The following is a 15300-nucleotide window of genomic DNA, read 5'->3' as shown; positions in this document are numbered from 1 at the left end:
ACGGGAACTCCAAAGGCTTGAGTTTTTATTTGAATTTCAAAAAGCTGTCATCCTTCACCCTTTGAGCACTGCTGTGACTGGTAGGCTTAAGTGGCTGTCCCAGGATCCTAGGAGGAGGAGAGATGCTGTGATGTGGTACAGTTGGAGACAGGTCAAAAGCAACTGATGATCTCACATGAAGCATACCTGTCATGGAAGGGTTGAAACTTGAGCTTTCTTTGTACTTTACCGCCAAGCTCAGCACTTGGCCCGATGACCACAGCCCACTTACTCATCACAGCCCTCCTTTTCCTCTTTCTCGCGTGTACTTGAGGGTAGCAGGTACACTGAGAGAAAGGTTGCTCGTGCCAATGGATAGGGTCTAATTCCAGCCTTTGGGTTTGAATGTTTTTTTTTTTTTGTCTTTTTTCTTCTTTTTTTTTTTTTTTTTTTTTGTCTTTTTGCTATTTCTTTGGGCCGCTCCTGCGGCATATGGAGGTTCCCAGGCTAGGGGTCGAATCGGAGCTGTAGCCACCGGTCTATACCAGAGCCACAGCAACGCGGGATCCGAGCCGAGTCTGCTACCTACACCACAGCTCACGGCAACACCGGATCGTTAACCCACTGAGCAAGGGCAGGGACCGAACCCGCAACCTCATGGTTCCTAGTTGGATTCGTTAACCACTGCGCCACGACGGGAACTCCCTGGGTTTGAATGTTTTGATAACAAAATAAGCTAATGTCCACAAGATTATGGTCCACATTTAAGATAATGATTTATTCAACATTTATTCTTTGAACATGTATCTGACATGTGCTAGCTACAATTTTAGGTACTTAGGAAACAGCAATGAACAAAACTGGCTAAAAATCCCTGCCCTCAAAGAAATTACATTTTTTTTCCTGCTTAGGAAACTCTCATCCTTCAAGACACAGTTGAAATGTCACTTCTTAGAGTTCCTGTCATGGCTCAGTGGTTAACAAACCCAACTAGTATCGGTGAGGATGTGGGTTCAATTCCTGGCCTCACTCATTGGGTTAGGATCTGGCGTTGCCATGAGCTATGGTGTAGGTCACAGACGTGGCTCAGATCTGTCCTTGCTGTGGCTGTGGTATAGCCTGGCGGCCGCTGCTCCAATTCCACCCCTAGTCTGGGACCCTCCATATGCTGTAGGCGTGGCCCTAAAAAAAAAGTCACCTCTTAAATTGAGGTACAAACAATAACTAACTAAATCTTTTTAAAATTAATAAAATATGTCGAATATCAGATAGTGCCTATGCTTATGCTATAGAGGAAAAATAAAATAGGAAAGGGGGACCGCCTGGCTGGATAAGGAGGTATGATGCTGATAGAATGTTTGGGGACATAGTCACTGAAATGACATTTGAGCAAACACCTAAAAGTAGAAGCAAGAGATATGGCTAGCATGGAGCATTCCAGGCAGAGGAAACTGTGGGTGTGAAGACTCCTGGGGAGTGGCCGTGATTGGTATGTTCAAGGAACAGCACAGAGGCCAGTGTGGCAGAAGTGAAATGAGCAAGGCAAAGAGTAGTATTTCTTCAGAGGGTAATGTCATATCTGATAGAACATTGTAGTGATTGTAATGACCTAAACTTTTGTTTTGTTTTGTTTTACTTTTTAGGGCTGCATCTGTGGCATATGGAAGTTCTCAGGCTAGGGGTCGAATTGGAGCTGCAGCTGATGGCCTACACTACAGCCACAGCAACACCGGATCCAAGCTGTGTCTGTGACCTACACCACAGCTCAGGGCAACACTGGATCTTTAACCCACTGAGCCAGGCCAGGGATTGAACCTGTGTCTTCATGGATATTAGTAGGATTCTTCACCTGCTGAGCCACAATGTGTACTCCCTAGGCTTTTATTCTTTTTTTTTTTTTTTGGTCTTTTTTGCCATTGCTTGGGCCACTCCCGCGGCATATGGAGCCACAGCAACGCGGGATCTGAGCCACGTCTGCGATCCACACCACAGCTCACGGCAATGCTGGATCCTTAACCCACTGAGCAAGGCCAGGGATTGAACCTACAACCTCGAGGTTCCTAGTCGGATTTGTTAACCACTGAGCCATGACGAGAACTCCTAGACTTCTATTCTTAATGAAATAGAATCCACTGGAGGTTTTTGAGGGAAGAACACTATGAACTGTTATATGTTTTAAAAGGATCATTCTGAAGGCTTCTGTGTTAAGAATAGGTGGTAAGGGACCATGTGAGAAATAGAGCTCAGTTAGGAGACTTTAGCAATGGAGTTCCCGTTGTGGTGCAGCGGAAACGAATCCAACCAGGAACCATGAGGTTTCGGGTTCGATCCCTAGCCTCGCTCAGTGGGTTAAGGATCTGGCGTTGCTGTGAGCTGTGGTGTGGGTCGCAGATGTGGCTCGGATCTGGCATTGATGTGGCCCTGGTGTAGGCTGGCAGCAACAGTTCTAATTAGACCCCTAGCCTGGGAACCCCCATATGCCTTGGGTGCGGCCCTAAAAAGACAAAAAAAAAAAAAAAACAAAACAAAAAACAAAACCCGAACAAACAAAGGAGACTTTAGTAGTAATGTAGGTGAGGGAATATGGTGTTTACTTGGACCAGAGTGGTGGAGGTGAAGATGGTGAGAAGTGGTTGTTTTCTGGTTATAGTTGGTAGGTAAAGTCAGAAGGATTTTCTAATGGGTTGCATGTGTATATGAAAGAATGAGAGGAGTTAAGGATAATCTCAAAGTTCTTGGAGTTCCTGTCGTGGCTCAGCGGAAATGAATCTGACTAGCATCCATGAGGACGCAGGTTCAATCCCTGGCCTCGCTCTGTGGGTTAAGGATCCGGTGTTGCTGTGAGCTGTGGTATAGGTCGCAGACTCAGCTTGGATCTGGTGTTGCTGTGGCTGTGGTGTAGGCCAGTGGCTAAAGCTCTGATATGACCCCAAGTCTGGGAATCTCCATATGCCTCGGGTGCGGCCCTAAAAAAAAAAAAAAAAATCTTGATTTGAGCAACTAGTAGAAGTTGCCATTTTCTAATGTGTACAAGTCTGTGGGTAGAAAAAGTTTTAGGGGGAAGATCAGGAGCTGGGTTTGGGTATATTAAATTTGAAGTACTTATTAAATATCTGAGTGGAGATATGGAGTCAGCAATTGGTTATATAGGATGGAGTTTGGAAGAGAGGTCTAGACTGGAGATGTAAATTTAGGCATCCTTAGCACATAGAGACTGGAAGAGATATACCAGGGAAATGAGTGTAGACAGAGGGGAACTCAAAGGATTGAGCTCTGGAGCGCTCAGAGGCTGACAGACAGGGAGGTGAGGAGGAATTAGCAATGGAAGCTGAGAAGCAATGTCCAGTGAGGTGGGAGGAAACCTGGTGAGTTCAATATCCTGGGAGTCAAGTGAAGAAGGTACATCTCAAGAAAAAGAAAGTGATTAACTGTGTCAGTTGTTCTCGAGTCAGGTCAGTTAGAGTGAGAACCAGAGCTGATTGTTGGATGATCTGGTAACATGGAGGTCCTTGGTGGTCTTGGCAAAAGCAGCTTCAGTGGAACAGTGGAGATGAAAGCCTGACCTAGGTAGGGGTGGAGAAAGAATACGGACAGATGTATTGGTGAGAGTGGGTATAAGCAATGCTTTCAAGGAGTTTTGCTGTGGGGGAATGCTGAGCAATAGGGCAGTAGGTAGAGAGATGTGTCAAGAGTTGCTTTTCTTTTTAAGACGGGAGGCATTATAATACATTTGTATGCTGATGGGAGTGATCCACTGGAAAAGGAAACATTGATGCTGCAGGAGAAGAGGATTCCTGGAGTGACTTCAGGATCTAGTGCACCAGTGGAGATGTTGGCTTTAGACAAAGGCAGTGAGAATGTATCCATAAGAAGAGTAAGGCAGGCCAGGTGGAGGGCCCAGATGCAGATGGGTGGGTACATATGATGATGGGCATCGGGGGAAGTTCCCTCCTGACTATTCCTCTGTTCCCCGTCATGGGAGAAAAGCAAGGTCATCAGCTGAGAAGGAAGTGAGCAGAAGGTGTTAGCGATTTGGAGAAAGGTATGAAAATAGTCATCTAGGAGGAGAGAATGAACGGACGAGAGAAATGTGGACTGTGGTACCAAATTAGTACTAATGGCCCACTTGAGGGTAGAAGTAATGAATGCAAGTTTGAATAATAAAAATAAGAATAATAGTGATAGTATCTAATCTTGAAAGAGCCCTTATAAAGTGCCAGGCACAGTGATGGAAACAGAGGTTTAAAGAAGTTAAATAACTTTACTCAAGGTCACACAGCCAGCAAGGGGCAGAGCTGGGACTAGAATCCAGAGGTAGATTGACTCCTCAGCCTAAACTCCTAACCAGAGTCCCGCACTTTTTGCTGCAGACAGGCACTTTTTCCTATGTACTGAGGTTTTTAAAAAAATATATTTGCCAAGGAAATGGGAGCCCTTAGGGTTTTGAAGTAGAAATTAGTCCAATAGATACCAGTTTTAATGAGGTCCTGAGATACTTCTTGGGAATTTAGGTGGGTTGAGTCAGTGACATTTCACTGTTGATGTCACCCCCCTAGCCAGGTTCCATTTGGGGGGCCCTAACATGTAGTCTTTGCCAGAATTCTAACTGTGGCATTACCACAACTACTGCTCTTTCCCCTCCAGGATTCAGACTATGAAGAGACATACTGATGAAAGTCTACGTGATACAAGAAGAGTCACCTAGCAACAGCCAATGTCCTGTTTCACTGGCAGCTAAAGCCTCAGAGATGTGGAGCCAGCCTGGACAGTAGTGGTGGAGGATTCTGGAAGTCATCAGTAAAGACTTTAGAAACCATTTATTTATTGCAAAAATGTTCTTTTTGTATTTATAAACTATTCAGAAACTCTCAGAAGAGACTCATAACTACCCCCTTTTAATAACTTTAACTGAATGAAGGTATTCTTTTCCTGAATAGAAAGATACTTTTTATTATGCTTTTGTTCTTGAATGTATCACATGTTTTCTTCCAGTTTTTTGAAGGAGAATCCTAGATGTTGGCCATACTGTTGATGCCAATAATATGTATGTGTGTAAACACACACACACACGTGCGCACACTTAATGAAATGGAGCTTGAGCTTTCTGATGTGCCCCCAGGCAACATGTTTGTTTAGGATAAGTATTCTCTGTTTTTTTTGCTCTGTGAACATTTTCAGCTGTGAGTTAGCATACAGCATATACTCATTGGTTTAATTATCATCAGTTGTGTTTGGGTGGCTTGGAATGCATAACTCCAACTTTTTTAGAGTTGGTAGGATCAGGACTCCGTGGTTTACTTTGTGTTTTTAAAGTATTAAAGAAAGTGTTGTTAATTTGCAATCAAGGAGAGAAATGACAAGGTAGAAGGATTCCTTTCTTTTGTCTTATGAGGTGTAATTTGTTATTTTGCTTTCTCACAACTGACTGATGTATGGTTTCCTTCTTGACTTTTCAGATCAGAGGCAAGAAAAACTCTTCAAAAAGTTTTTAGTGGGAATGCATAGACCATTTTATCAGTTATTTGCAATGAAATCACCATTTAACCTATGGCATTCTTCAAAACTTGTTTGATTTCTTATTGTGCCACTAAGGTATTTACGCAATATTTGAGATAAGGAAGTGAGGGTGTGAATAACCTATGCTTCCTCCTTCAGTTCTCTTGATCCCTCCTGTCAGCTTCCCCCATTCCTTCCTGCAGCAGCCTATTTCCAATTTTAATTTACGTGGGATTTTCTGTAAGCCATTAAGAAATATGTATGACACATCAGAAAGGCTGGCTGTGTAGTCCTCTATAATAGCATGTTAACATTCGCTTCTTAATTCTGAGAGACAAAAATTATCCTCTCCTATCTTCGATTTTTCAACAGGCTAGTCCCATCCCACGATTCTTTGGTAGGTAGCTCAAGACGTTTCCCTATTTTAGCATAATATACTATATGCTGCAAAAAAAAAAAAAATCACTTTTATATTTTTTTGCCAAGATATGTTTTTAAAATTTGAGTTATTAGTTCTGTTTCATAGATTTCACCAGGCCTCTTTTGTTAACCTAGTCCATTGATTAGAGAGTCTGGTTAGTTACTAGATGTTGTGATTTACCTCTGGTCACATAAGGAAGAAGAGGCAAAGGCAAGATTGGCAGTTTATTGGATTGTGATGATCATTGTACAACTACAGGTGTGATAAATTCATTGAGTAATAAGAAAAAAAAGGAAAAAAAAAAAAGATCAACAGTTTACTTTCCAGTGGTTAAATCTCATAGTCTTGGGCAACTTATTCAGCATGTGGTTGTCTGGGGCCAATCTAGTGAGATAATCTGATACCTCAACACAAAAAGGAAGACAGTTTGAGTGAATAATTTGGGTTTTAGGACATTTGAAGACAGAGATCCAATTGTGAGGTAGACTTTTTGCGGGTCTTCATTTATCTGAGAAAGAGACAATATTACAGGAACCCCACATCCCATTAAATGGAAAACCAGTTTCGGCTAGGTTTTCTTGTAATTTCCTTTCAGGCATGTCTGAGGATTAATCCAGTGGGACGTATTTATCACTTTAGATAAATGGTGCTGCGAGAATGCTTGGTTATATTATTTTTAGCCTTGATCAGGGTTTGAACCAATCCTTTCCTTCCTTTTTAAATGACTGAATGATAGAGTGTTTCACAGTAGGAGAGTGAATTGATCATTTAGTCTGCTCCATGGCTTTGTAATTGTATCACAGTCTCAAGGCTGCTTGCTGTCAGTTTCCTTCTTCATCCATTATGTTGGGGTCTGGGTGACAGCTTTTTTCCTCCAAAGGGGCATAATGCAGTGTTTGGATGGAAGGAAAATAAAGTGTTATTTTAAACTTGCTGTTTTAATATCTCTAAGGTGCTGCTCTCTCTTTTTCCTTTGTGCTGCTCCATGAGTTCTTATTACACTGTATGGAGACCACCCTTGTCTAGAAAGGGAATTGAATTCTGAAAGCTTCAGAGGGGGTTAAAAACCTTTCAGAATTTTTCTTTGACTGCTGAGGTCTTTACTTGTGGTTACATTGCCTTATGAGTTTTATGCATTGAGCTCTTAATTCTGTTACCAAATGTGAACTTAGAAAATTCTTTTGCGTTTCCCATGTGGCCTGTTAACCTCAAGCTTCTTGGGGGAACATCTTAGTTTTCTTCAGCTCTGACGGGGCTCTGGTGCTTCATGAAAGAATGTTGCATATTCTTGTTTAGAAAAAATTCTGGCAGCCGAAATCCTGAATCAGAATGTTCTTGTGTGTCACTCATTTATGGTTCCAAAAGGGGAGCTGTAAGAAGACCGAGGAGGTGTGGACCAAGACTCTCATTTAATTGCACAGTTTAAAACTTTGCTACCAGAAAAGGCGGCTCCACCCTTAGACTTCAGTGTTGGACTCTAAGTGCTGCATTTCAGTGCACTTTTTGTTTACTTGTTTGTTTTTGTAACAGGGTATGCACTACTGGGTCATGTGCACAGACATTGTAACTCTTGAGATCTTTACCGCATCATAATTAATAAACTTCTTTGCACTTTCTGGCTACTTTTTGGTGTATATCTACATATGAGATGAGAGCTGTCTTGTTAAACAGAAATGGGGTGGCTCGTGATTTTCAGCATCAAGCAAACATTCATCTCTGAATTGTACACCAGTGAGAACCTGCATAGATTCAGGGGTATGCTGGAGCCAGCTCACACCATAGGAGCTGATAGTTAAATTTTTAGGGATTTTGCAAGCTAGTTGTTAACCTGTTGGTGGCTTGAAATAGGCCATGATGGAAGTATTTACTCAATTGCTGTCTTACCAGCCCACCAAGTCTTAAGAACCATGCAACATTGTCCTGGAGAAGAGCAAGCATTCAACAACTTTTCAAATGATACAGGACAGGTTCCCCCCAAAATGTCTGCCCATGTGTAAGTCAAGCCAGTGCAGGTAAGGTTGAAGCCATGTGCACTGAACCCTTTTTTTTTGGCTGTGCCCATGGCATGTGGAAGTGCCCGGACCAGGGATGGAATCCGCACCACAGCTGCGGCTTGAACCACAGCAGTGACAATGCTGGATCCTTAAGCTGCTGAGCCACCAGGGAACCCCTGAGAACACTTATTTTGAAGTGGTGACTTCAAAGCAAATGATACCTTGAAGTATAGAAGCTTTGAGTCCTTTTCTAGGATGTCCAGGTTGCCCGAGGGATTCTCTGGGGGGAATATAATGCTGTTTGTATTCTAGAAATTCTGCTCTCACAGCCATCAGAGGAAATTGACTCGTAATCGTTGTGTCAGGGTGGTGAGTTGGAGGGCTGAGCAGGTGTATCTTTGGTGGTAGGGATTGGGTGATTACCTGGCTCTATTGTCCCTCTGTGATAAGAGGGGGAAAAAATGAGAGGCTGTGACATTTTAGATACAGAGCAAAACGTTTTGTGTTAATCTGCAGTTTATTGTATTTTGTTTACAGGAGGCTGATTTCTTTCTCAGCGGGAGTTTGCCTGGGACCATTCAAGATCCCACCCCAGGAGAGTTTGTAATCTGGGAGGGGAGATGACACCTGCAGGGGTCTGGAACATGAGGCTCTCCTCACTAAGGTGAATTTATTACCTCATTTTAGGATGAGAGTGTAAATAAAAATTGGGTAATAGGCCAGATGACTGAAACAAGAACCTTGATTCAGAGGTTCCTGTTTGTATCTCTGCAACCACCTCAGAATGCACGCATCTGGTTTGTTCTGAGTCTGACCTTCTGTACAGACAGAAGTGTCTTCAGTCGGATTTGGGGAACTGCAGCTGTGGGAGGGTTCAGTGCATTGCTTCGCCTCATCTTAGGTAAGCATTTGTTTTCTACTTCTTAAGCAGTAGACTTGAACTTTTCTCCCTTGGAAGGGGGCTGGTACTGGAGGTTTTCATTTAATGGTAACTCTTTTGGATTGTGAGGCCATAATCATGAAACTGTCAGCCTCTGCCGGAGGACTGTCGTAAGGTAGTCTGGTAGGTACAGTTTTCCTTTCTGTAGCGTAGAATAACTTATGTTAAGATCCTCAGAAAAAGAGGAGTAAGGTTTGCTCTTAATAAAAGTGTAAATGATGATGATGGTGACAAAGCTCTCGCTTTTAAGTTGCTCGCCTGTGGCTTTAGATGGAACTGTGACTAGCTGTCCTTGAACTTGCCACAGAACTCTTCCTGAACTGTTTCTCTTCTCCCAAGCCTAGACAGGCCAATATTTAACCTTAAGGAGTCAGGAACTTAAATCTCTCAGGAGAGCTAGGCAGTTGTCCCTACTTAGCATACCCTCTCCATAGTCCTGATCACAGGAAAGTTGAAGTAGGATGGTTCAGGTGTAACCTGGTCTAAAGAAGACAGCAGGAGTAATGACTCCTAAGGTCCCCTTCAGGTAGAGGGTTGACCAGTGTAACCTAGCCAGTATTATAAGGAGCCTTGCAACCTACCAGTTTGTATTAAATGGACTTGGAAGGAAAAATGAAGATGCATTTTAAAAGATTCATTATGGGGACTCATATACCGCAAACATCCAAGAGCCTGGAGGTACACAGCCATGTATAACTCGAGGGGACCTAGCATTGCGGGTGGACCGGGCCGCCTGGGTGAGGAAAGGCAGTGTAGTTGTCTGTGTGCTCAGGGGTTGCTTGTCCTTGCTAGGGGCAAACCCTGACTCAGAGAGAGCGCCTCTCCCTTATTCTCTCTTGTAGTATCGTAGCATTTGAGGGTCATATCCACATCCTGTGTGGTAGTCTCATTGTCATGAGTTTCTTTTCTAAGATTTTTTTTTTCTGTTATAATTATGTCAAGGACAACAATTCCCCTACACTATTAATCATAGAAAAAGGGGTCCCGGTAGTTACAACTCCCCAGGAATGATAGAAGATATTTGTCAAGAGTTACATTGTGAAAGAACCACAAGTGCAGGTCCAAACATTTGGTCAACATGTGAAATAACTTACTATACAGAGTTATCTCAAGAACATGCTGGTAAATCAGGATCTGGAAAAAGAAGCAAGTTCAGTTGAGAATTCAATTAGCATCTATCGAGATGCTTAAGGTGCCTTTAATGAATGCTTTGGTTAGATTTTTACACTGAGATTCATAGATTTCTGAATTGTATATCTGAATAATAAAATTCTGAAAAAATATGTTATCTATCTATCTAGTTTCTATCTATATGGTAGGAATTTCTAAATATTTGCCAACTAAGTGGAAAACTTAGAACTTGACTAGAGTGTTCTTGGCCCTGTTAGGTGTTAATTCATCTGATGGGTGGTGACTGGGCTCCCTGCCTGGTGCTCTTACTCTGTGCTGGTGCTGGAGATGCACTGGCCCATAGGCACAGCTCTTGGCCTCATGAAGCTTATAGTCTTGGGGATGAAGGTAGAGAGAAAAACTTGAATCGAAGAAGCACATAAGTAAATAGATAATTAGTTGTGGAGTTCCCGTCGTGGCGCAGTGGTTAACAAATCCGACTAGGAACCATGAGGTTGCGGGTTCGGTCCCTGCCCTTGCTCAGTGGGTTAAGGATCCAGCGTTGCCGTGAGCTGTGGTGTAGCTTGCAGACGCGGCTCGGATCCCGAGTTGCTGTGGCTCTGGCATAGGCCGGTGGCTACAGCTCTGATTAGACCCCTAGCCTGGGAACCTCTATATGCCGAGGGAGTGGCCCAAGAAATAGCAAAAAGACCAAAAAAAAAAAAAAAAAAAAAAAAAAAAAGTTGTGACAAATGCCCTCAAGGAAAGTAAAATAATACTATTGAAACATGTGGCCTAAGGATTTGACCTGGGAAGAATGGTTCAGGAGAGGTTTCCGCGAGGAAACTGCATTTCACTTGGGAACTGAAAGATGAACAGGAGTTAACTAGGGGAAGAGGGTGGGAAGAGGATTCAGTCAGGGGAGCAGATTAATTTTGCTCTGATAAATGAAGATCAGGGAAACTCCGTTCTAAAACATTGATGACTTTTACACACACGGAGGAGCAGTGCAGTGTGGTAAGGGGACAGGCTCTGATCCACAGTGCCTGGGCTCGAATCTTCGCCCTGCCACTTGCTTTGTGTTTTAGGCGAGTCACTTCACCAATCTGTGCCTTAGTTTCCTCATCTATAAAACCTCACAGGAGGTTGTGAAAATTAAATTGATTGGTGTGTAGAGAATATAACTTTCTCTAGTTTATTGAATATCAACTACTGATTTCTAATGTGGTGCCATGTTAACTGGGGTGGGTAGGTGGGTGGGTGTAATCTGATCCTTTAATATTAAGAATGAGTCCTGGGGAGAGTGAGTGGCTTACCAAAGATGAAAGAAGTAGTTAACGGAAGGGCTGTTCTGGGAAGAGAATTTTTAAAAAATTTAACACTTTTTCTGTCAAATCATTGCTTCTCTATTCATTCACCCAGAGTTCTAATGGTGCATTTGAGTACTTAGGACTGAAAATGGGTATCTTTTATTTATCATATCGTTGGCACATTTCTTAGAACTTGTTGGAAAATGGTTTGGGTGTGGCTCTGTGTGTCTTCAGTTTGGCGACGAGATTTAAAATCTTTTTGGGGTCACTGGTTTCTTCTTAGAATAGAGTAGTGCATTGGCAGGATGTCTAAGTTGATTTCAGTTGGTTGTATTGGCAGCTATTAGCCCTTATCCAGTATATGCCAGGCACTTCACCGATGCTGTAGCACGGGCACGGGACACTCATAAATGAGATGCATATGATCCTGCCCTTGAGAGGGTAGATAAGTCTACACTGTAAATCAGTTCTTACTCTCCATGCAAATGGTGCACTGCTTTGGGGAATATATGAGAGCTATTTGCTGGGCAGTGAAGGGAGCACAATTAACTCTCTGGAGAAGAATTCATCCAGAACACGGCAGTGAGTTTGATGTCCCAGATGCGATGAATTAAAGTTACGATATAAAGGAAGCCCTTAATCATGCTCACCCCTGTACGCATGGAGTGAGGTGAGTGTTGTGGAGCAGGTATAATGCTGTGGCTGTTTTGAGAGAGGTCTGTATTTTCATTAAAAATACTCATGTTTGAGGAAACTTAGTGTGACTTTTGGTATATCTGAGTCAGTGTAATTATTATCTCCGTTGTCGTTGTCGTGATGGGATTCAAGAACTGAAACTTAAAAAGTTTCCAGTTTGTTCTGATTCATCATTTGCCATTCTTGTAAAGGTAGGTGCTCAGAACGTCAAATCTCCCCTAAGGCTACAAACTCTATTTCCTATCTGACTTTTAGGCTATAACACCTAGGTTGTTATGTGGTAATGCTTTCTGGTTGTCAAAGCACTGTTACCTACGTTGTCATATTCGATCCTTGCATTGTTATTCCCATGTTATGGGTGGGGAAACTGAGGTTCAGCAAGGGCAACTGATTTACAGCATAAGTAAGACCTAGGTTGGGCTGCCTTGAACAGTTTGATCCTAATTTTCCGGAGGGAGAATTTTGTTGATTAGAATACAGGGAAGGATTCTCTTAGGTAATCAGTTTTTATAAATTAAAATGGCTGCCACACATGCTGGACTTCCCACCAGAGCCGGGTAGGGTACTATGATGTTAATGCAAAAAAAAAAAAAAAAAAAAGAGACCTTTCCTCCTAGCAGATTCTGAGGTCAAATTACTCCAGAGTATTATGGGTGCAGGGATCATCTTCTCCTGAGACCAGCCACAGTAGAAGGTAGGAATCCAAGGCTGGTTGAATTGTAACTCTTTGGATTTAGAGCTCTTCTGTTTTAAGAAAATTGTGGGGCATTGTGCAGAACAGCAAATCTTTTCCCAAGAGCTAATATATAAAATAGACGAAATAGGAGTTCCCGTCGTGGCGCAGTGGTTAACGAATCCGACTGGGAACCATGAGGTTGCGGGTTCGGTCCCTGCCCTTGCTCAGTGGGTTAACGATCCGGCGTTGCCGTGAGCTGTGGTGTAGGTTGCAGACGTGGCTCAGATCCTGCGTTGCTGTGGCTCTGGCATAGGCCGGTGGCTACAGCTCCAATTAGACCCCTAGCCTGGGAACCTCCATATGCCGAGGGAGCGGCCCAAGAAATAGCAAAAAGACAAAAAAAAAAAAAAAAAAAAAAAAAAGATGAAATAAATACCACAGAGATAATATGGGTATTTTAAAAGTACACTTGCCCATACTCAGCCCAAGTCTTGTTCTATCCTACCTAAAAAAGTGAAAAACAAAAAAACAAAAAAACCAAAGACTCAACCATCATGTGGTTTCTTTGTCAAATGACTTGGTGAATGCCTCAACTGAGCTTACAAAATTTCCCCTTATTTGTGTACCGCCTTTCCTCCATGTCTGAAATGTTGTTTATATGTCTAAAAGTAGTCATTTTAATTTAGTTGGAGAGAGAGGTAAAAATTTCAGGCTGAGTATCCTGTAATCTTTTGTTTACATGAAACTTGAAGTTGTGGATTGAATAGGGTTGTCATCTCAAGGTATCCTGGAATTATTTGCTTTTTTTCAGTTGAAAATCAACTTTAATCTTCCCTTACAGCCAGTCTGAGGCAACCCCCAAGTGACTCTCCAAACACCACTTTGTTTTGATTCATCGTGATGGTCACCAGCATCCACTGTTCCTTATTCATTCATTTGCTGCTTTTTTCTCTCTGTCTCCCCCTACATGCAGACTGCACTTGAGCGGCGACCTTGTCTTCCTTGTTCACTGCCACATCGCAGTGCCTCAGACCCAGGCTGCTTCACAGAGGCACTCACTGTTGATTTGTTAAATTAATGAACTTCTCTTGACACTATTTTCTGATTTTTTTTTCTTGTATCTTCAGATTGAAAAGTTGAGAGCAGCATGTTTTACCCACTGAAAATCATCCTGATGCCAGTGTTACTGGGTAAGTAGAAGCCACTGGACCAAGGATGGTATTTGATTTCTCATAAGTCTCATGCATTTTAAAAAGCTAGTTTTATGTATTTTCATTTCCCCTTAGTGTGCTGAAAACGGAAACCCCAGCCTGGAACTTCATAGTTTTGTTGAAACAGATGCTTTGCTGAAGCAGCTGTTTTAGAGGCCAGGTAGCAGACTTTTTCTTGGAAAGCTATATATTCCTCTCTTTCTATTAGAAACAGAATGCCTTAGGGTCCTTACTGGGTGTTCCAGGACCTTCCTGTGGGATCCAAAAAAAGTTTCTTGCTGGCATTCCTGCACTTTAAGATGTTGTTTTTAAAATCACAGCTAGTCTCAGATTAGGAAATGAAATTACCCAAGAGAGTTCCAGAATCCCTGTAACTTTTTTCATGCTTTAGCCACGCCAGCCTTCTTGTGGTTCCTCAAATGCACTGAGCTCCTTCCTAATTTTGGATGGTTTCTTTTGCCTGGAACCTTCTCTCCCCACCTCACCTGAGCAAGCCTGCCTAAGCCTTCTTTATCCTCAGGCTTCTCCTTAAGCTCCACTTTCTTCTAAAAAGCCTGCTCTGGCTGCTTCCTCAGACCAGCTTGGATTCTCTTGCTCCTATGTGACCTGAGCGCTCAGGGCTGCATCTTCTTGCTCATCCCATTTCTTTCTCACATTTGTATCCTTTTAGTCCCCTTGTCTTTCTCTTTATCCTGTGGATGTAGCTCTGTAGGGAGAATAAATTAATTAGGTGCTTTGCTGTTATAGCCTTTCATCTCTCTCTCTCTTTTTTTGGCCACACTTTCTGCTTATGAAAGTTCTCTGGTCAGGGATCAAACCTGCGTCTCAGGAGCAACCCAAGCTGCTGTAGAGACAATGCCAGATCTTTAACCTGCTGTGCCAGAGTGGGAACTCATCACTTTTCTCTTTAAAAAAATTTTTTATTGAAGTATAGTTGATTTACAATGTCATGTTGATTTCTGCTGTACAGCAAGGTGATTCAGTTATACAAATATGTATTCTTTTTCATATTCTTTTCCATTTTGGTTTATCACATGATATTGGATATAGTTCCCTGTGCTATTGAGTAGGACCTTGTTTTTATCCATTCTATATTTTTCTTTATTATTAGTTTTTTGAATTGTGCCTGGTGACCTAAACACTGACTCAGCAAAGTACACAAAAGAATTGCCTTTGCTCTGATTCCAGGCAACACAGTGTGTGCACAAACATGCAGAAACACACACACACATGGCACACACAAGAAAACAGTATGTAGTAGAGAATTTTTTTCATGGAATCAGGGTTGTAGTGATTTCAGAGGCTATTTAGACATTTCTCTAGAAATGTGTAAAGCAGCCTGCAGGTTTTTGCCCTTCTATCCAGAGAGTTAACAACCCAACCCTGTATGGAGTGCATGGTGGCACCAAGGGACTTTGTACTTCTTAGCGGAGAGGTTTTCCTCCTCTGTAGAAAGTCTTATTTTCT

The 15300-nt window shown here is 42.4% G+C and overlaps 2 protein-coding genes across 8 annotated transcripts in view; both read left to right on the top strand.

Annotated features, from left to right (window-relative positions):
- Window positions 1-7518, top strand: part of MPZL3 (myelin protein zero like 3) — a 28187-nt gene extending 20669 nt beyond the window's left edge. The window contains exon 6 of the mRNA XM_003129905.4: window positions 4624-7518. Coding sequence (XP_003129953.1) covers window positions 4624-4650 — 27 coding nt within the window. The 3' untranslated portion in view covers window positions 4651-7518. The remainder of the gene's footprint in view (window positions 1-4623) is intronic.
- The window catches only part of JAML (junction adhesion molecule like), a 30809-nt gene continuing 21746 nt past the window's right edge, over window positions 6238-15300 (top strand). Inside the window, exons 1-3 of one of the 7 annotated variants that reach the window (XM_013977439.2) lie at window positions 8652-8791; window positions 13750-13812; window positions 13909-13993. Coding sequence is in view for 5 of the 7 variants with exons in the window: in XM_005653698.3 (XP_005653755.1) it covers window positions 13770-13812 (43 nt within the window). In the remaining 2 variants the exon portion in view is untranslated. The other 6 variants (XM_013977441.1, XM_005653698.3, XM_005653697.3 and 3 more) reach the window with 6 other exon arrangements.

Source organism: Sus scrofa, chromosome 9 (assembly GCF_000003025.6).
Source record: "Sus scrofa isolate TJ Tabasco breed Duroc chromosome 9, Sscrofa11.1, whole genome shotgun sequence".
Taxonomy (NCBI): domain Eukaryota; kingdom Metazoa; phylum Chordata; class Mammalia; order Artiodactyla; family Suidae; genus Sus; species Sus scrofa.
The sequence above is the reverse complement of the archived record's forward strand: the minus strand, read 5'-3'. Positions and strand labels throughout refer to the sequence as shown.